Source organism: Triturus cristatus, chromosome 5_2 (assembly GCF_964204655.1).
Source record: "Triturus cristatus chromosome 5_2, aTriCri1.1, whole genome shotgun sequence".
In the NCBI taxonomy this organism is placed as follows: Eukaryota; Metazoa; Chordata; class Amphibia; order Caudata; family Salamandridae; genus Triturus; species Triturus cristatus.
The window spans coordinates 963,092,024-963,113,404 of NC_140588.1; the positions used below are offsets into that span (position 1 = coordinate 963,092,024).

Here is a 21,381-nt window from a genome sequence, read left to right on the forward strand (position 1 = left end):
GAAGGCATCTCAGGTCTCTGGGGTTCTTGGAGTTTTCTGCAAGCAAGGTCCTTGAAGCGGGAGACAGGCTGGTAGGGCTGGGGTCAGGTCAGTTGTCGTCTTCCTCCTTGGCTACTGCATGGCTCTTCAGTCCTTTTTCTTCTTAGGTCTTCGTAATCTGAGGAAAAGAGTTCAGTTTGGAGGGCAGCAGCCAATGGCTACTGTCCCTTAAGGTGACTACACCCTTTAGGTGCCCCCTCCCTTTGGGGAGAGGGTCACATCCCTATTCCTATTGGGCTTAATTCTCCAACCCAGGATGGAGATTTCTAAAGAGAAGGGTTCACCTCAGCTCCTGGCGACCCGAGGAGTGTGCCAGGCCAAGGGGGACACCCCTACTCTGCTTACTAATTGTCCTTGCTGTCCTGCCACCAAAAAGTGAGACTAGGACCGGGGTGGGTGATCTCCACTAGTTGGAGCTGCCTAAATCCGCATAACACAAGGTGAGAGGCTTTGAGGCTCACCTCCAAGTGTTGCTGTTCCTGCTAGGGGGAGGTGATGAACACCTCCACTCGGAGCAGGCTTTGTTTCTGACCTCCAACAGCACAAAGGCTCTCCCCCCATGAGGTCAGAAACCTATCTGGTGGTGGCTGGCTTGCAGGGACCAGTTAGCCAATACACAAGAAGCTGGTTATATTTCAGTGGCCATCTCTAAGATGCTATTGGGGTGCATTTTATAATACATCAATCACTGGCATTAGTGTGGGTTTATCATGCTGAGAAGTTTGATGCCAAACACCTCAGTCTTCTGTAAAGCCATCTTGGAGCTGTCGAAATCGTGTTTTGCAAACTCCCAGCTCATGTACTCAAAATGGCTTCACTGCGCTTACAGCGTCCCAGAATGGACTCAAACACTGTTGTGGCATACTGCTCGTGCAGTTATGCCCTCACCTGTGGTATAGTGCAACCTGCCTTAGGGCAGTAAGGCCTACCAGAGGAGTGACTTACCTTTGCCACAGGCAGTGGGGTGCAGGCAGGGCACCCAAGAAGGTGTGCCATGTTGACTCTTTTAGTATAGCCACACCACAACACATAGTCTGCAACGGCAGGGTGTATGTGTGTGGTGTGGCGTCCTTTAGGGTGGCACAATACATGCTGCAGCCCTAAGGGACCATCTCTGTTCACAAGGTCCTTGGTACCTCTGGTACGTTTTACAAGGGACTTATAAGTGGGCTAGAGGTGTGCCAATTGTGGGAGCAATGGTACAGTTTTGGGAAAGTACACAGACCATTGAAACCTGATTGTCAGGGACCCAGGGCACACTCAGGTGAAGTGCATCAGCTATAAGGCCAAAGGTTAGGGGGTGACCATGCAATAAGGGGCGCTTTCCTACAGCTAAAAGTTAGAAAAAGCGCAATGACGCAGACCGAGCTGGCTGCTTCATAGCGCTTTATTTTCCTATGGCGAGTGGGAGGGAAGAAAGGGAGGGAGTTAACAGGCAACGTGGACAAGGGATGAGAGAGAACAAGCAACATGGAGAACCAGAAGGTAAAAAGGCGATATGACGTAGCCATCAATGGCCGTGTCATAAAGCTTTTATTCTTATGGAGGTTGGGGAGGGCAACATAGATAACGTGAAGGTGAGAGGTAAGAAGGAAGAAGTAACACGGTCAACAGGAAGGTCGGAAGTGGGAGGGAAGAAGCAACACGGATAATGGGAAGGTGGGAGGAAGGAATGGAAAATGTAACATGAACAACAGCAGTGTGGGAGGTGGAAAGAAAGAAGCAACACTGACAAGGGAGGGTGGGAGGAGAGAAGCAATACGGATAACAGGGGAGTGGGAGTTAAGTAGTAACACGGATAATGGGGGATGGGAGGGAAGAAGCAGCATAGACAGCTAATGGTGGAAGGGAAGAAGTAACACAAAAAAGCAGCACGAGATACTATGAATGACTGGAAAAAGAAAAAAAAAAATAGTACCTCAATCACAGTGCAGGGGAATGACACTAATCAAAATGAAGCCATCAGTATTTGGTCCATGCCTCATAAGAAAGAAGAGGAAGTGAAACTGACATACACTGGCCAATTAGGAGGCAGCAAAAAAACAGTGACAATGAAGTCAACAAATGGTAAGTAATGGGCAGGATTCAAGCCCCTCTTAGTAAAGAAAATCTCTCGCAAGCAACAGCGCATGCACGTTGTCTTAGGTGAGATTTAAATAAGGGGAAGTGTTTTCAATTTCTGCTTCCAGTAAAAGCTCTAAAGATGAACCCCTCTTGGTTTATTCTTGAGGTAAAGACATCCTGGCAGTAGGGTACAAACTTACTGTGTGAGGCCACACTGCAACCAGGCACACAATCTCAGGCCTGCTTAAAAAATGACAGAAGTTCTTGAACCAAACTATAGGCAGCAGAGCACTATAAAAGGGTGTTCATTCTGTTCACCCTACTTCAGCTAGTATCAAGTGAACACTAGGTTCACCAAATTATATGGCTTTTCTCTGCAGATGATGTAAAGCGCACTCTTGTGTCAATTTACTTGAGTAACTTTCCTTATAGCCTACATCTTGAATTTTTATTATTACTCATGGTAGCTTTAGATTCTTTTTCTAGAGAATCTTTCACCAGTATTCTTGAAACAGAGAGTCAGTCATTTTCTAAATGGAGCATGTGTACATTCATTGTATCTGCCTGAATGCAAACCTTTTTACAAAGCTGCATTATAAATTATACATGACATAATTTCTACCACATCCAAAATAACATGCATAGATCTGCTCCAATGTAGCCCTATTGGATGTATTGTGTGGTACTTATAGGGCTGTGGCATGCACTACTGTCTGTTTTATGCAGATGCCACTGCCTCGATGCAGGGTTAAGAGATGTTCATTATTTCCTCGTTACAATTGCATAATCTTCTGGTTCTGCTCTTCAGCTTCTCTGTTTCCAAAATTCATTCTTAAATGTCTGAAGGGTACTTGAACTGGCAACCTGGGCAGAACAGAGGCAAGGTAAATAAAGTACTTGGAACACTGTGCAAGTACAAGTCCTTCCCTTTTTTGTAGGTACTCTTTGCTTTTTAGTCTCCTCAGCTAACTGGGAAAACCTGTGGATTTTGGAAACCACGGTCCTCTTTCAGTTTTTAGTTACAGGTATTTATTGATGTTCTATACTCTGTTTAGCAAATAATATCCTGACGATTAACGCCTGATGTAGATGATCCATTTGGATCAACAGGTAAAATGCATTCATGGAATGGAAAAAACTTCTAATTTGGAAGCTTTCCCTCAATTTGGTGGTAATGTGCTAATATAACTTTCATTTAACTAGGTGTTGTGCAACACGTGCTTCTTGACTTTATGGATACTGTTCCTGTTCGGTTATCTTTTTAGGAGACAGTTTGGTGTTTACTGTGCACTCACAGTCCCCTGATTAACTCTAAAATGTTTTTTATCTGCGTGTGACAGGTTTTCCGGGCTCACCAGGTCCAAAAGGTGAAATCCGTGAAATAAAAGGTCTTCCAGGTTTACCAGGCCCACCGGGTAGGCCAGGATCGACGGGTCCTCCTGGGCCACCTGGCCCTCAAGGTTTACCAGGTAACTATGCATTTGTGTTTTGAGTTTAGATGTAACAATCTTTGAGCAAATACTCATATTCAGTAGATGTTAAGTAGAGGATCTTGAGTATCTGCTCCACCCAGGTTTTGCTCACTGCTAACCGTAAGTATTTGTAGCTGAAAACTCACTTTAGGACCCATCTCTAGCTTGAATTGATACAATATTGATGCCTGTTTTATTTGTAGAGCAGCGATGAGTAGCATGCTCAAAGCTTGTACTCTGACTCAATTTTCTAAACACATTTATCAGGTCTTCTGTCTCACCTACTTTGCACATATTTTTACATTGAGTACAACCTTTTGTTTCTAGGACCAGTTGGGCAACCTGGTGATCCTGGGAGAGATGGACTTCCTGGGTTCGAAGGCCAGTTGGGACGGAAAGGAGACCGCGGACTGTCAGGTCAACCAGGTAAGATATGCAGCCTGGATCAAGTGTTGCATCCAAATCGGGAAGAAATGTGATGAAAATGAACAGACGTCAATTATATGTAGCCACAGTTAGCGATCAATGCCAAAGGTGAGCTCTTGCCTGGCACTGATATTGACATCTGAGGGGTTATAACTCGGCATCATGAACAGAAAGTAAACGTGGCTTCGTGACCCACTTCCATCTCTGACATTTTATTCTTTGCTTTTCCACCAGCACAGCAGAAGTAAATATTTGACTGCTAAGGGGCAAGTTGGTAGGAGACACCTTGTGATGCTGTTGCAGTCAAAGGGTGTGTGATGTCAGTTCTCCTATTCCTGATACTTTAGCAAATCAACACTGATATGGGAATGTCTTTTGGGATACAGATCTGTCTTTAGGTGTACTCGGTTGTGTGTTTTTCAATAGGATTTCATTTTGAAATGAGAACCTAAGTGATTCTGCTGTACACAAAGGTCACCTACTCTTGGTTTATTAAATGACTTAAAACTGAAAGTGAAAAGTGGGGTAAGTGTCTTTCCTCATTCATCTTGGTTACGAGAGTTAGTTTGCCAGGTGTGCACCATATTTATAAGACACACCTAGAAATAAACTGTATATTTAAAAGAATGCGAAGAGCGGAGCTGAGACTCAGTTTCATATCTTCGAAGAGTAGGGGGTAACAAGTGAGGCAAACCCGGGTGAGCCACCATCCGAAGAAGAAAAAGAGGAGCCTGCTAAATAGGTTGCGCTTTTTGGCTAGGGATCAGAATCAAAGAGTGTTGCACAGATGGTGCAAATAGTAGCAAAGGGGACAGTCTCTATAGATTGGAACCTTCAAGATGGAGCATTAAAAAGCATCAGGTTAAAGTGTGTCGAAAGTTGATGTAGGTATTTAGTTAAGAAGGGTAGACATGAAGTATAGCATGCAGGAATGGAAGGGTCATAAGATGCAATATTAAAGAGGATGAAAGTTTTAACAAATCAGGAAAGCTTAAAATGGCCACGAGTGAGGCCGAGGCCTTCATGGCATTTGTTACTTGAGTTCGAAATACCTTTAAAAACGTGAGACAACAGGCGTTTGGCAAAGCAGTTTGTTTAATTAAACGAAGCAGCCATGAGGACAGTTACAAGCACAGGGTCTGAGGACTGTAATAAATTCATTACATTCAGTTGACATCCTTCTTAAATACAATTTTCATCAGGTTGTAAAGTTCTCCGGCGGGCCATATATGGTGAGGAATATTGGCTGCTGCCTTAAAGCCATAAATTAAAGGTCAAATGGTTCCTAAAGGTGGGCCTTGACCTTGCGTGGACACAATGCTGCCAATGGGTAATGTGTCCAAATGTCCGGCATGGAGAGCAGGTGCTCACTACGTGTGCTGTGTTCTGATTGAGTATGTGTTACTAACTCGTCATGGCATCTGACTTTATGGTGTTTTAGGAGCGAGCGTATCCCCTCCGGCCATGTGTGCTTTATTGGGGCCTTTCACCCTTGACCATTGTAATGTTGCTGTGCCTATCTATGGGATTGATCTAGGGTTTCCTGTTCATGAGGTGATCTACCAACTATGCCCCATCCCATCTGTGACCTATAAATCAGTAGCCACGGGCCTCTGTGTCTCAGTGTTTGCCTGACTATGTATGTGCAAGTTGGAATGATGTGAGTTCATGACGGTTGATTTCTTTAATAGGGATGTAATTTTGTTTCCATAAATTAATGTATTGTTTTCCATCTTACACAACATAAGTGTACGGTGATAGTTGTTATCAAAAATTTAAAGAACAATGTACTTAGTGCTCCACAATTATTGGCTCTGACACGTATATAGACTGAGCGAAACTTAAACTTCAGATTACTGTCTACGGAAAGTCATCCTTAATGGAAGAGGAAACCTCACACACCTTTTTAGTGTTATGCTTCATCATATGAATCCTCTCCCCACCCTGGTAGGACAGTACCACCAAGGCGGACTCAACCTCCACGAAGACTGACTAGATAGGAGGGAGTTCTTACACAAATCTTACTGGACAACACAGGGGATCCAGCTAAATATTTAAAAATACCTTAGTGTGCCAAGTGGAAAGACCTTTATTTAGTGGAACACTAGGTATGGTTAAAAAGTCAAAATTGGTTGGGTAGTGGAGTACAATGACTCACGCCCAACTACTACCTGCCAACATGTTTCTGCCCATCATTAAAAGCCTGTAAGGTCTGGGGCATTCGTCAGGGCGTGTGGATCCCTATGGGTGAACAATTCCTAAATAATCTCCTGTTCAGACTAATTAGGTTGGTCATGGAGGTCTCCTAATTTAGGTCCTACCACACTACCCTACCTGTTAGTAATTAAGTTGAAACTTGAAACCCTAGATTTTAGGCGATACTGGCATCATGGCCACAGAGGAGGTGGGGTCCTTTGTCTTTTTTTTTTTTTTTTTTTTTTTTTTTTTTTTTTTATCCTCATTTTGCGATTGAATTGATAAGGAGGTTTCTGGAGTCTGATGATCTTTTCTTTCGTTAATGTTTGCCTTCACAGTCCCGTCACTTTCTGAAAGAAACGTTGGAGGAATACCCTTTTGTTGTTTGATCCATCAGTTTTACTCCAATTACCCTTTATCGTTTCCCATATTACCATTGGTTAATGGAGAGGAGCTAGCCAAAAAGACTACTCGGCAGAAATCATTTCTGCCTGGTATTATGGTTTTACGCATTAATCATTGGATTTATTATTTATGACCCAGAAAAACATTTAAATACTTTGGAAGTGATTTTCCCAGATTTCCCAAAAATCTGTTCTCTTCGTACGGCCCCTGTTTCTATCAAGGTTATTGATTTTAATGATGTAGTTTAACCAATTTGTGTAATTTGGAGTGATCGGTTTAACCCAATTAATACAGATTTCTCTCCGGGCTAATAGCATTAAAACAAAGAGTAAATCTTCCTGTTTTTTATTTAATTTGTTGCTATCCGCATCTATACCACTAAGAATCCCAAAAAAGATAAGAGAAGTACTTACAGTTATGTTGGTTCTTAGAATCTTATTCACGGTCTTACCAATCTCCTCCCAGTAGTTGGTTATTACGGGGCATTTTTGAAACATATGGATGTCATCCGCTCTTGCTTCTCCACACTTGGGACAGAGCTTAATACTGGAACCTTTAAATTTAGACAGCTTCTTTGGAGACCAATACGCTCGATGTACTGTAAATAGGTGATTTCTTCTTAGTGGCGCTGATTTTATACAGGACCAGCATTTCCCCATAGATTCTTGCCATATCCTTTGTAAATCTATCTCTTGATCTAGTATAACTTTTCTCCAAGTTTTTTCCGGTATTAAGAAATCTTCTTCCCCTGATTCAATTAATGTCCAATACCACTTTGATATTTCTTTTCTGATTGGTGTAATTCTTATCATTTCATTTTCAGTAGTCTCATTTCCGATGTTTTCTTCTTTTAGGGACTTTGCCCAATTTGATAACTGATAATATTTAAATTTCGATATCTTACCATCCGTTTGTTCATATAGTAAGTTCCAAGGGATTATCTCTTTACCTTTTAGTAGCTGTCCCCATAGTATTATTCCTGCTGTTTTGAGTGGTACTGCTAGGGAATCTTTTAAGCATTCCGGTAAACCTGGAGAATCCCATATTGGTGCTTTTATACTATAATACGGTATATTTGCTAAACTTCTTATTTGAAACCAAAGTCTAGTGGCATTGTGTAAAATCTTTAGTTTTATTTTTTTGAAAAATTTTGGGTGTCCAAATTTATACAGGAAATAATCGGTGTTCTCCGTCATACTTTGCAGGAAACTTGGGTAATATTGATACTTCCTTAGTAAAGATCTAAAATTCTTAAATTGGAAGGACCTGTAATATTCAAATAAGTCAGGACTTGCTATCCCTCCTTGCTCTCTCTTCCTCCTTAGTCTGTTCCAGGCTATTCTCGTTCCTTTGAAGGCCCAAATGAAACTTGTAATTTCGCCTTGTATTTTCTTCATGGGTTCTTTTTTAAAATCCAATGGTATGGTGTTAAAAAGGTATGTAAACTTTGGAATAATCGACATTTTTATTACGTTGGATCTTCCCAGGAATGTTAATGGTAAGCTTGACCATGTTTTTAATATTCTTCTCATTTCTTTAGCGATTATCGTTAAATTTAGCTGCGGGACTTTGTCCAATTCTTTAACTAAAATGACTCCTAGATATTTTAATTTATCCCTACTATATGGCGAAATTGGATTGCAATTCCAACTCATTGTTTCAGTTTTTTCTTTGTTTGTTAAGTAGCCAGAAATTTTTCCAAAGTCGCTCATCATCTTGTCCAGTGCTTGGTAGGTATTTTCATAATCGGTTGTGAAAACCATTAAGTCATCAGCATATAATGCTATTTTCTTGGACCAATTTTGATATTTAAAAGGAAGAATCTGCGGGTGATCTCTAATCAAGGCGGCCAATGGTTCGATATAGAGGTTAAAAAGTAACGGCGACAGTGGGCACCCTTGCCTTGTGCCACGTTGTATTTTAATGTTATTGGTAAGGTTGCCATTGACTATTATTTTAGCTCTTGGGTTCTTGTATACCTCTTTTATGGCATTTGCAACGTTCTCCCCTAGATCATATTTTCTTATTGCTTCATTTAGGAAGGCCCAATTTACCCTATCAAACGCCTTAGCCGCGTCGTAAGTGATTATAGTTAGAGGAAGTTTTTTGGAAGTGGCGATATCAATTGCCGCGAACAGCTCATGGGTAATTTCGTGAATTTGCCGCCCTTTTATAAAACCTTTCTGGTCTGAATTAATCAATCCAGGCATGACCTTGGCGAGTCGTTTTGCTATAACTAAAGTAAAATTTTTATAGTCACAGTTAAGTAACGATATTGGTCTATATGACTCACAGATATTTGGATTTTTCCCAGGTTTTAAAATGATGCTGATTATCGCGTCGTTCCAAGAGTCTGGAATCTTTTCATGATCTATATATATGCTGTTCATTAGATCTGTTAATTTGTTAACTAGATAATCTTTTAATATTATATAAAATTCATTTGGAAGGGCGTCTGGTCCAGCGGCTTTCCCTCTTTTTAAATTATTTATTACTTCTTCAACTTCCTCCGGTTTAATTCTTTGATTTAGCTCTGTCTTTTCTTCCTCTGTTAATTTTGGAAGGAGGATATCTTCTAAGTATTTTCCAATTTGTTCTTTAGTTGGATTTGTATCTTCTTTATATATACTGGAGTAATATTTTGAAAACTCTTGTCTTATTATATCGTCTTCAAAAGTTTCTAGCGGTTGTTCTAACATCTGGATGCATGGTATATTATTCCTAGATTGTTCACATTTTGTTTTCCATGCCAATAGTTTTCCGCACCCTTCCCCGTATTCATAATCTGCTAGTTTACTGTTTTCCCATTTTTCTCTCACTATGTTCTCTAAGAAAATTTCTAGCTTTTCTTTTAATCTTTGGTGTCTCATCTCCAACTCTTCTTTTTTTCCGGGGAAATTTCGTTCTCTAATTGTGACTCCAAGTTTCTGATATCCAGTTCCATTTTATTAATTTCCAGTTTCTTCACTTTTAATTTATGTGCTCCCAAACTAAGCAATTTTCCCCTTATCACCGCTTTATAAGCATCCCAGGTTACTTGTTTTGAGATATCCGTTGCGTTTTCTTCAAAGTATTGAAATGTAGATGTTTCTAGCTGGTTGATATACTGTTGTTTGTGTAGTAAAGAACGGTCTACTGTCCATCTAGAGGGGGTTGCATCTTTGGGTACAAGCAAGGTTAATTTTACCGCTGAGTGGTCAGATATGTGAGCAGGGATGTGTTCTATACTAATGACCCTACTCTGTAAAGATCTGCTTAAAAGATAGAGATCTATCCTTGATTTGTGTCCTAATTTCTTATTGTGAAAGGTAAAAGGATATATCTTATCTCCTTTTTGTGGCCACATATCTTCCAGATCTAGATCTTTTCTATATATGCTTAGCCATTCCCTCATCTTAGGTAGATTAAAATGTTTATTTGGAGGTGATCTATCCTTTTTTGGATTCATTATTATGTTATAGTCTCCTCCTATTATAATGGGATCAGATGTTGGTAACAACTCCGAGTATAAGTTTTGGAGGGGTATAGGGTCATCAGTGTTTGGGCCGTAGTATCCTGCTATATTTAATGTGGATCCTCCTATTCTTATTTTTGCTATGGCCCATCTTCCTTTGTTGTCTACTTTCTTACTTATCAGTTTTGCCTTCAAAGATTTTTTTAGGATAATTGCTACCCCCTTCACATTACAGTCTTGGGTAGTATATATACACGTTTCTGCCCAGTTTAATCTTTTTATTATCTGTTCCCATTCAATACTAACAAGGTGGGTTTCCTGAAGTATAATAATCTCGCTTTCTGTCTCTTTTATGTATTCCATAATTTTCCTCCTTCTATTTGGGGTTCTTAAGCCATTAACGTTCCATGATAAAATATTTATTATTTTTTCTTTCTTCATTTCTTCTTAAAGATTTTTTCCTGCGAGGGCTGTGTTAAGGCATTCTTGTAATATTTTATTTGCCATCCTTTTGACTCCATTTGATTTATGAGGTTATTTTTTCTGAATTTTTCCCTAATTTGCTCCCCACCCGTGTGTTTTCTATTTACATTATAGTGTTTCTGTGAGATTCGTTTCCCCCCCCCTGAGGAAGCCCCCCTTCTTCTTTTGGGTGGAATTATCCATCCAATTCGAGCTCCAACTCACCAGTTTTCTTACTTATATATATTGAAAAATTTTCTTTCCTTCTTTCATCGAATTCTTTTTAAGGGATATCTCTTGAGATTCAGTTAGTTTTATCTTTTATCTGTTTTATAAAATTTTCTACGTCTTGAGGCTCTCTGATATTATGCATTTTGTTTTGCCACATTATTCTTAATGCTGCTGGGAATTTCATCTGGACATTTGCCCCCAATGTTTTCAATTCCTGCATATATTGTCCCAACTCCCACTGTCTATCTTGTGTGGCTTTGCATATATCTGAGCGAATTTTGAATGACCAATTATCTTTGTTTAGTGTTCCGTTTTTTAAGCCCTCACTCAATATCTTTTCTTTGAGAGTGTATGACATAAAGTTGACCAAAATTTTTCTTGGTTTTTTCTTTTCTTTATTTTTCCTAAACGGATCCCGATGTACCCTCTGAATATTTTCCGTCAAGTTACAACTTTTGGCCCACGGGAAAAATTCCTCAAGAAGTGAAACAATAAAAGATTTTATATCCGCTCCTTCCATATTCTCCGGGATGTTTAGAATCCTAAGATTGTTTCTTCTCCCTTGGTTTTCCAATGATTCCAGCTTCTCTTTAATTGTTTTCTCGCTATCTTTTATTTTCAGAATTTCTTTTTGATCCATGCTGACCTTTTTGCTAAGGGATTCCACTGCTGCTTCTACTGCAGTAACTCTCTCTCCCAAGACATTTAATTTTTGGTCTAATCCTTCGCATACTTCACGTATCTTGTTTTGATTTTCTTCAGAGACCAAAAATTTTTCATTCATTGCAGCCATTATTTTCCCAGCAAATACTTCCATAATTTTCTCAGTTGTCGTTACTTCTTGCTCTATCACCGTTGCCGTTGCCGTTACTGGCGAAACTTGTTCTGTAGGTCTCTCTGTGGATTTGAGTTGTGCTGACATTGCCTCCATTAAATGTGTGGTTGCTGGAATTGCGTTAACCAGAGTAGTTAGTCCTTCCCCTCTGATATTTTCTGAGCTCTCTTCCTTACCACCATTCACATTACCATTACCTGAGGCCTTCTTATGAATAAGTGTTCTTTCTAAAAGTTCTCCGGAGCTAATTAGAGGTTCAGCGAGCTCTCTCTGTACAGAAGAATTACTACTTCTTGCTTGCAATGATTGTTGAACCTTAAAATAAGACCGCAGGGAAGGAGTAACTCTAATTTTCTGGTTTATGGGAGGCTTTAGACTTGCAGGTCTTAATTTAACGTTTTCTGCCAGTTCTGCTAGTTCGGGTAACACTCTCCGTTTACGTCTAGTTGCTCGTGGAGACACACCTTTCTTTATAGGTGTAAACTGCAATGCTAGTTTGTGATTCCTTAGGCAGTAGGAGGATTTACCTCCTCCTTCTAGGTCTTTGTCTTCACACATTCGTCAACAGGAATGCCCATACAAATAACCTACTCCGGTCCCCACTCTGCGCAGTCTCTCTCTCTAGGAATGCGCCTCTCAATGTATTAAAAAAAAAAAATCTCAGATTTCTTTAGCGCACGCAAATGTGGAAAATCTCCATTCGACAATCCTAGAATAATCATGTTTTTAATATTTTGTTTTCTAAAAAGTTAATGTAAAACCATATGTTTAAATATGCCAATGTTTTTAGCCTTAGTAAAATAAAGAGAATATAGGCATAGAGTGTTGAAGCAAATTCTTGGGATTGTGTTGTTTTTCTAATTGATTTGTGTGTTTCTCGGTACCAAATTGTCATTGATCTTCTCAATCGTGTGTCACCAGGTACCAGAGGCATTCCAGGACCACCAGGGCCAGATGGCTTGCAAGGTCTTCCAGGTTCACCAGGAACAGGTTCAGTCGCCCACGGCTTCCTAATAACTCGACACAGCCAAAGTACAGACACTCCGGCATGCCCGCAAGGAACGTCGCGAATCTACGATGGTTATTCGCTCCTGTATGTGCAGGGGAACGAGAGGGCACACGGCCAAGACTTGGGTGAGATGCCACATGAGCTCATTCTGCCATGATGACAGGAATGTTTGTTTTCTTTGAGTCTTAAATTTTAGTTCTGATGGTAGAAATTACCTTGCCAGTACCTAGGAATGGACCCAACTGTACATCATTCCTATTAGTGGGTCATATATCGTTTGCTCCTCAGAAAGCAGCAGAAATTTAGTTGGAGTGGACTTTTCCAAAAAAATGAAACACAATTTGCTTGCTAAGTAATAGCTTGCACTTATTTTTAATTGTTGTATGTTATATTTTGTTGTGCGTTTTAAGCAGTTGTAGAAGCGTTATTTGCTAAATATAACAATGCAATTTTATGTTGCATTGTTACATTGTGTGTTTATATACTGTTGTGGTATATGCATTATTTTTGTTATTTTTTGTTTGTGTTGCATTGTGTTATTTCACATGCTATATAATGATGGCGGCACTGCTGCAGTTTTAAAACTTGGAGGAAAGTTAGGATTTTCTTTTTGCATATTTGACAGATTGTTGGAGGTGGAGGAGCAGATGAGATTATTAGTTATATGTGCCCTTAAATCCGAAGATAAGATTTCAAGCACAAGCACTCCCTAAAAATGCATCCATGTATGAAACTGGCTTTCTCATTGCTATTTCCAGTGCCTGTAATTTAAAGACTGTCATGACAGAATGACTTCCAGAGTCACATTGTCCTTTGTCTGTTCTCAGCTCATTGTAGGTCAGTCAACCCGCGAGAAACCACAGTAGCATGTATATATTAATGAAGTCATTTTGTCTTCCTTTGCAAAGTGCCAGTTCTAATCCTGTAACCTCCTTGCTCGGTGACAGAATCCTCATGTCCGGATTTGTCATCGCGAACAGGAGCATTTTGCTGGGATTCTTTTTAGTAAATCGTGGCATCTTAAAGGGACCGTTCCTGTGTAGAGAAAATAGTTCTCTTTACCCCGGCCGGCATTGCTAGCAATCACGTAGGAATTCCAAAATGTTCCTTTGTTTGATGATGTCGGCTTCGGCTTTGAGACCTATTGTGACATCATTCCCATTTCTTATGTTTGATGATGTCAGCTTGGGTTTTGAGAACCATTGTGACATCATTCACGTAGGAATTCCAGAATTTTCTGTTATTTGATGATGTCAGCTTGGGTTTTACAACCTATTGTGAGGTCATTTACCGGGCTCCCCCTCTTAAGGTCGTTTCACAGTACTTTGTGTCACGTGGACTGCAGGGAGAGGAGCTAAGATTAAAAGAGGCTTTTTTCCTTCGAACCTGTGCAGATTGCGATGTCAACTTGTTGGGGTCTGTTGCTGAAACATACATTTTTGTGTTTGTGGCAATTTCATGAAATTGAGCCATCTCTTTGCTTAATGAAGATGCATTTGGGCTTCGATGCATTCAGAATAAACGCATAACACTGAATTCTTCAAATCTAGGAATGATTCAGATATACTGATCTTTACTGATAACCAACGTGGCTCTCATCCTTTGAATAGACAGAAGCTCCACTGATCTGCCTGCTTTAAAATACCTGCAAGTTTACTAACCTGTTCTCAACACACGTGCCTTTGCCTGCGGTTTACAAATACCATGTTGGGACGCTGATATAGCTTTAAATTAAATTACTAAATGTAACCTTCACTTACTAACTCAGGAGCAGGAGGGCGTTTGTTGTTTCAACGTGCCAGGAGGCGTTTAATGTCAGTACTGCTGGCTTTAGACTCAGCTACAAACAGGGCTGTACTGCATGGTGAAATTGCATTAGTCCATATTTCATCTTAGATTTTCCAAATATTTTTCAGATCAGTTAAGAGTGGGACCAGACAGGGGTGCCCGCTCTCCCCGCTAATGTTTGCCCTGGCGGTGGAGCCGTTGGTCGTTCATCTCCGAGGGGGATTGGCGGGATGGGGTCTGAGGGTGGAGAACAATATGCATGTGCCATCACTATATGCGGATGACATCCTTCTGTTTTTTAACGCAACCTCAACATTCCATCCCGAGGCAAGTTCGGGGCGACGTCAGGGCTATGTGTTAACCAGGAAAAGGAATTATTTTTCCCGCTGGCACGGCTGTCCATGGTTCTGGTGGTGGAGCTCCCGCTGGTGGGAATTTAGTGGGAGACGGACAAGATCCGCTATTTGGGTATTCAGAGGGCCCACACGTCCCATTAGCTGTTGACTTATAATGTACACCGGGTAGCGGAGGGGATTCAGACTTCTATGCCTTTTTGGAATGCGCTGCCCTTGTCTACAGTTGGCAGAATAGCGTTGATAAGATGGTGCTCCTCCCACAGTGCCGCTACGTGTTGCAGAACTCATGTCCAGGACATCGTACTGTATTTAAGCAGTTGGACAGTTTACTGGTCTCGCTGGCTTGGGTGGGAAAGAGGAGCGAGGTAGGACTGTCGGTGCTCAAGGTAGACCCTGGGAAGGGGGGGTTGGGCCTTCTGAATCTAGAGTTATATTACATGGCAACTCAGCTCCAGCACACAGGAGGACAACTGGGGAAAGAGATTGTTAGCAGGGACTGAGGGGGCAGAGATTCAGCCAGCCTGCCTTATGATAAGGGCACACCAAACGACCACATGCTCTTACATAGTACGACAAGTGGCCAAGACCTAGGAAATAGTGGCGAAGCGGGTCCTGCATGCCCCGCCTTTCTCCAGAGACCTGGCCTTCCATCGGCTGATCATTCGGATATGTCCCTGAAATGTCCTTGAGGTGGTGTATGTGGCGGTGCTTGCATTATGATGACACTGACTGGAGGAATGTGAAAGGTGGATTAGAGTTTGTGTTTGAATGTTTGACATCCGGGAACATTCTTTCGAGTGCCTATTGGCTGGTGTCTTTACTTTGCACCAAGAGAGTTCTATTGTTTTACACACATATAGAGATGGAGAGATGGCATGTATCTGAATATGTGGCAAAGCAGGTCAGTCTCAGCCTGTGTGTTTAGTGATAAGTCAGTGAAGATTTTAAATTTCCCAGCCAGTCCTGAGAGTTTTCAGTGAAGAAGAGCAGGCCTGGTTTGTTTTCCGTCTTTTTTCCACTGTGGGATATGGGGGAAAATGAGGGTTTCAGGGTGGGCTTTCAAGGTGGCATATTTGAGTAGGTAAGATTCACTTTAAGTCAGTGACTGTTAGACTGTGTTGTTGCTATTGAGTGTGTTGTAAAGGAATAGAGGGGTTGGTGTTGTCAGGCATCTTAACTTAATTGACTATATAGAAGAAGGGATGTTTTTAGAGAGATTCTTGTTTTCTGTCTAATGGATTGACAGACTGGTCTGTGCAAGTAATCCTCTGATAATGCTTCATGCGAATGTACGCAAAATGATTATAGAACTATTTTGTCACCTATAGCAGAAGCTAGTAAATCCTTATAAGAACACTCTTTCAACAATATTCACGCTCTATCCTCTGTCCCTGAATGCATAAGTTCAAATAGGGACATAGGCCTCTGACCATTGAGATCTCTGCTATAAGTATCTATCAGATAGGTATTGTTCTACTATTGTCTCCCTGCAAAAAGCAACACATTTTAAGAAATCAGCATTATCTGTAGAATCAGTGCCTAATGTAAGTCAGTTATGTTTGATACAGATGAATACAATGTACTCAAGTCTCTCATAAGGATAGATTGCCCTACATATGTAGCAAATGTACAGAATATGGTAGCTTCTAAGCATAAGACATTAAAAACGTACGATTAATCATGGGACAACAAGATTAACTTGCATCTTGAAGCAGAGTAAAGGGATAGGTGTTGGAACATACGTGTGCTGCCATTGTATATGGGCTTGATACTTCGTCCTATAAAGAATGGCTCCGTGTGTCCGGATTATTATGTCCAAATGACATATTTTACAATCTAAGCAGACAGTTCTTTATGCTGCACGTGTTAACTGGGACACTGACTCCTAGTCCTATGTTTCCACTTTAGCGGTAGTTAGATTGCGACTTGGACAAAGGGTTCTGGCCCACTGGTCCTATTTGGACTGCCTTGGCTATGGCCCTTTGCCACTGGGAAGCCTTAGCGCGTGGTGTCTGCGAGAGGAGGATATTTTACGGGCAGCATTGGGGGCATGATCACGAGGGAGGGAGAGAGGCACACAATGCCTTGCTGTTTCAATGGGGGACTGCCCTATCCAAGATGGAGGACCGTGAGTAGGACTTTAATTTACCGTGGCTTCTAAGGCTGTCTTTGAGTTTTGCATCATTCTCACACTACTTGCTTATTTCACATCTATGACACTCAGGTAAAGTGCTGATGAAATTAAATGGAAAGCATGAAGGTAATTGCTGCTGAGCTGATATTTAGTTGAAGCACAGGTTTTCTCAAAGAGTGTGGTTTTTTTTTCCCCATAGGTACGGCTGGCAGTTGTCTCCGCCGCTTCAGCACAATGCCCTTTATGTTCTGCAACATTAATAATGTGTGCAATTTTGCTTCACGTAATGATTATTCCTATTGGCTGTCTACACCGGAGCCGATGCCGCAGAGCATGGAGCCACTGAACGGGAGAAACATCCAGCCGTTCATCAGTCGGTAAGCGCCGTCTTGTTGTCTAGGGGTCTGTCTTAAATAGTTTGTTTCATATCACTGCCCTCTTTTAGGGGGGCAGACATTAAAAAGATACCTATCACTCTAACATTATTTACTGCGCTTATTTTAAAACGAGTTGTCCCTCGTTTTCGCCCCTCGTTTACGCCTTTTTCTTTTACCTCATTTGATAATGATCTTCCCATTTGTATGAAATTATCCAGATTTTGCCCTTCCATTAGGCCTCTTTCACAGCTGTCATAAGTACCGAATTATCATATTTTCAAGGGGTAGATTAGCATAGATTGGAGTTTATACGGGTGTGTTTTGAATTGAAAAGGAATATGATTTCACAGATACTATTCAGTCTTATGACACCATTAAACAACTCCAGCTGAAACAGATTCGATCACTTCGATCTTCATTATGAAACCTAAAAAATGGGCGAAACATATCGATGATTATTGAACATTTTGGATAAGCTTATCATTTGACAAAAACTTTAAAGTGAACATGGCGCTGTGCTGTACTTCTGCTGGGGAATTATTGCCACTAGTCATAGGTGTTCTTGTTGAACAAATTTCATGTAAATACATCTACTGTGTGGGGATGATTGTAGCCCAAAAGGTTTAATTCTTGGTGGCGGGCAACAAACGAGAGGGCCTGGGGAAACATAGTCCAGTATGTACTGCACCTGCCATTTCACGTTGTTCGGTAATCTGGAACCTCAAAGGGTGGCCATGGCATTGTAGGGTATAATACCATGGCATGTCAAACAATAGGAACATAGAAAGTTGAATAGATGGGCAAAGTAAAGAATCCAGGATCAGTTGCAGGGAGTAAGTGTCATCAATTAGCTCAATGTAGGGGCCACTAGAGGATGAAGGCCCAATTTATCTCTGCTAGCATTCAAACCTGTCAACTGCAATCTACACATATATTTCACCAGTGAGAGCTTAACTGACTGAGCTGTCCTGCTTGCATACTGGAATAAGCAAGGTATGTAGGAAACTGGCTCTATATATACAATACCAAAATGAGGTATAGTGTGTATAGAGTCCAGGTGACCGCAGAGGTTTACATTAGATAGAACCTTACTCTCTATGGTAGAGTGGTCGAGCAGTAAGGCAGTATCAGAGGACAGTGTTAAGCATTTGATGTACACACTCAGTCAGTAAATGAATTCACACACTCAAGAACTGAACTCTAGGCCAATTGTTTTTGTATAAAAAATATACAGTTGTTTTATTTTAGAACCAAGCAAGCCTGGCACAGGTAAGCCTAAAATACTTTGCAGTAATAAGTTGCTGATTGTAGAACAGTTTGAAAATGCAATAGAAATTGTACTTTGTTTGATTTACAGGGAATGCAGTAGGTTGCAACACTTAGCAAATACAGTACATTGAAATGAATAGGCATTTTCAGTAAATTACAGGTAAGTTACTTTTTACGTTACTTTTCTAACTTAGTACTAGATACCTGGATTCAGCACTGGGACATTTCCTGGAAACAGGTAAGTAAATACGTCTTGGTTATTTGTGCGATTCTTAAAGAATATTTTTTGATTTCAAAACTCCACACTTATAGAAACATTTTGGAAGAAAATTGTCAATGTTATCCTATGGAGGAAAAACAGGTTATCGGTTTGCAGGTAAGTACTCGACTGTGGGAGTTAAGGTTCTGGGGTTAGACTCAGGGGTCCCCCAGGGTCAGTGATGCACTGTTGTTGCACCCTCAGCAGCACTAGGGCGGCCGGGTGCAGAGTGTGGAGGCTCAATGTTGTCCTATGGAGGATAGGAGGTCTCCGGTTGGTGGCTGCTGGCAAGCAGGCCATTTCTTTGTGGGAGCAAAGCTCCTAGGGTTTAGGTCAGGGCAAATAGGGAAACAAAGTAGCACAAAAGGTGCACACTCAGCGTCACTGGGGCGGCCGGGTGCAGACTGCTGTTTCGAAGTCGGTGCCCTGTTGTTTTCAAAGGAGCACCTCCGGTTTGCAAAAGCACTGCAGGCAGGGAGATAAAGGACTTCTGGGTGCGACCACCACTTCGAGTGGTAAGTTGGGAAGTTAAGGGTTGGTTAGGCACCATTGGTTTGGGCACACAAGGCCGTGGGGTGTCGGGTGCAGGGGTGCCTTTTGGGGTCGGATCTTCTTACAAGCTCCAGCTCGTGGTTAGAGAGGCCCTCTGGATTTCGACTGCAGGCGTCGGCTGGAGGCTTCAGGCAGGTCAGGGGTCACCGGATCTTGGGTCAGGGTCGCCGGAGTGACCTCCTCGTAGTGTTTTTCCACTCGGGCCGGGTTGGCGGGTGCAGAGTGGGCTGGATTTGCTGAGTCTGGCCGGAGCCAGAAGCTGCAGTTTGAACAAGTTTGGTGTTCACGGGAGATAATGGACGGAGCGTTTGAGCAATTCAAACACTCACCCCCAGTCACCTGATTTGGGTTTAATCCATCATCATTCTTTAGCTCACTCCACCACCCCAGTTCAGATATGCAAATCAGTCTGACCCTGTGCCTCATGGGAACAGTCCAGCCCGAACTGCCAAGCTATGTCTTCCCTGGACCGGAAACAAGCATCCTGGGACCGGTTTCAGGTTCATAACCCTCATCAGCCAGGCTATCTTGAATCCAGTGGCAAAGTGAGCAAGGAACCCACGTCTGGGCATACCCTGCCAACTTAGGGCGAACAAAGCGATACCATCATCATTCTTTAGCTCACTCCACCACCCCAGTTCAGACATGGCCATATGCAAATCAGTCTGACCCTGTGCCTCATGGGAACAGTCCAGTTCCCATTGGTCACAGGGTCAAGACTGATTTGCATATGGCTGGGTCCAAATTGTAATGGCATGGTGAGCAAATAAACTATGGATTTAGGCCCAGATCTCTGTTCTGCATTCTGTCCATCAACAGTTCTTTTTGCATTTGTCACCCCGAGTGTGACGGGTATGCTCAGAGGTGAGTCCCGTGCTCTCCATGCCACTGGAATCAAGCTATCCTGGCTGAAGAGGGGTGAAACCACGAAACCGGTCCTAGGATGCTTGTTTCCAGTCCAGGGAGGACCTGGCCTGGCAGTTACGGCTGGACTGTTCCCATTGGGCACAGGGTCAAGACTGATATGTATATGGCTGGGTCCAAACTGGAATGGCACAGTGAGCAAAAAAACGATGGATTTTGGTCCAGATCTCTGGGGTGAATGTATGACATTGTTCTGCATTCTGTCCATCAACAGTTATTTTTGCATTTGTTGAAGACAAGGGCTGGAGCCTGACTGAGGAGACGTCAGTGGTAGAAGAGAGGGTCTTTGCAGCAAGGAGGTGGATGATTTTGGTCTTAGAGGAGTTGAACATTAGGAAACATAACACTACTCGTCTTGCTGAGAAGTTGTCAAGAAAGTTTTTATTGGAAGAGGGGTTTGAGGTTGAGAATTTAGAGGTTCAGGGTGGGAGTGTAATGACCCAAGCCAAAAGGAAAGCAAGGAAACAGCCCAGAACAGATCCCTATAGTATGCCCACAGGCCTCAGGGCACGACAGTTTAGGAGGTATCCAGTGGAACAAAATAGGTATTGCATAATATAAGGGGGAGACCTTACATGCTACGAGTGAAAGATATTGTGGGGTATGAAAGTGACATTCTGATGGATATTTTTAACCGCAAATTCCTCACCTTGTGAATATCATCAGGCACCATACTGGTCTGGAAACACAAAAAGCAGTGCTCCTGCGCACTGGTCGATAACTCCTTGTGACTCTGCGCCGACTTTGTTCCACCCAAGAAGTGGCAAACAAAGCCACATATAAGTGCCACCCATGAAAAGACTTTTCCTACTTGACATCTTTTTGTCTCCAAATTTACCATTGTGCAAGGGTACATATCACCTCCTAAAACTTCAGGGTTTAAACTTTGTAGGGACTGTTGCAAACCTATGTCTGTGACAGTTCCCCATGAGCTGTGTCTCTGGTGTTTTTTTTCGGTGCAGAACTCCAAGGCCTGTGAGGACTGTGTCCAAATGAACTCGAAGAACATCTGAGAATGTGAGGTGAAGCTGTATGTGTTAAAACACTGCAAGATTCCACGCAAGTCCTGCTCCTGGTCGAAGTCAAGAGTATGGAGTTAATTCCGCTCACAAAGTCGCACCTGCAAAAG

General features: G+C 41.9%; 1 protein-coding gene across 1 annotated transcript in view; it reads left to right on the forward strand.

The window, feature by feature from the left end:
• The window catches only part of COL4A5 (collagen type IV alpha 5 chain), a 589,146-nt gene that overhangs the window by 554,763 nt on the left and 13,002 nt on the right, over positions 1–21,381 (forward strand). Inside the window, exons 45-48 of the mRNA XM_085608164.1 lie at positions 3,444–3,572; positions 3,903–4,001; positions 12,506–12,718; positions 17,071–17,248. Coding sequence (XP_085464290.1) covers positions 3,444–3,572; positions 3,903–4,001; positions 12,506–12,718; positions 17,071–17,248 — 619 coding nt within the window. The remainder of the gene's footprint in view (positions 1–3,443; positions 3,573–3,902; positions 4,002–12,505; positions 12,719–17,070; positions 17,249–21,381) is intronic.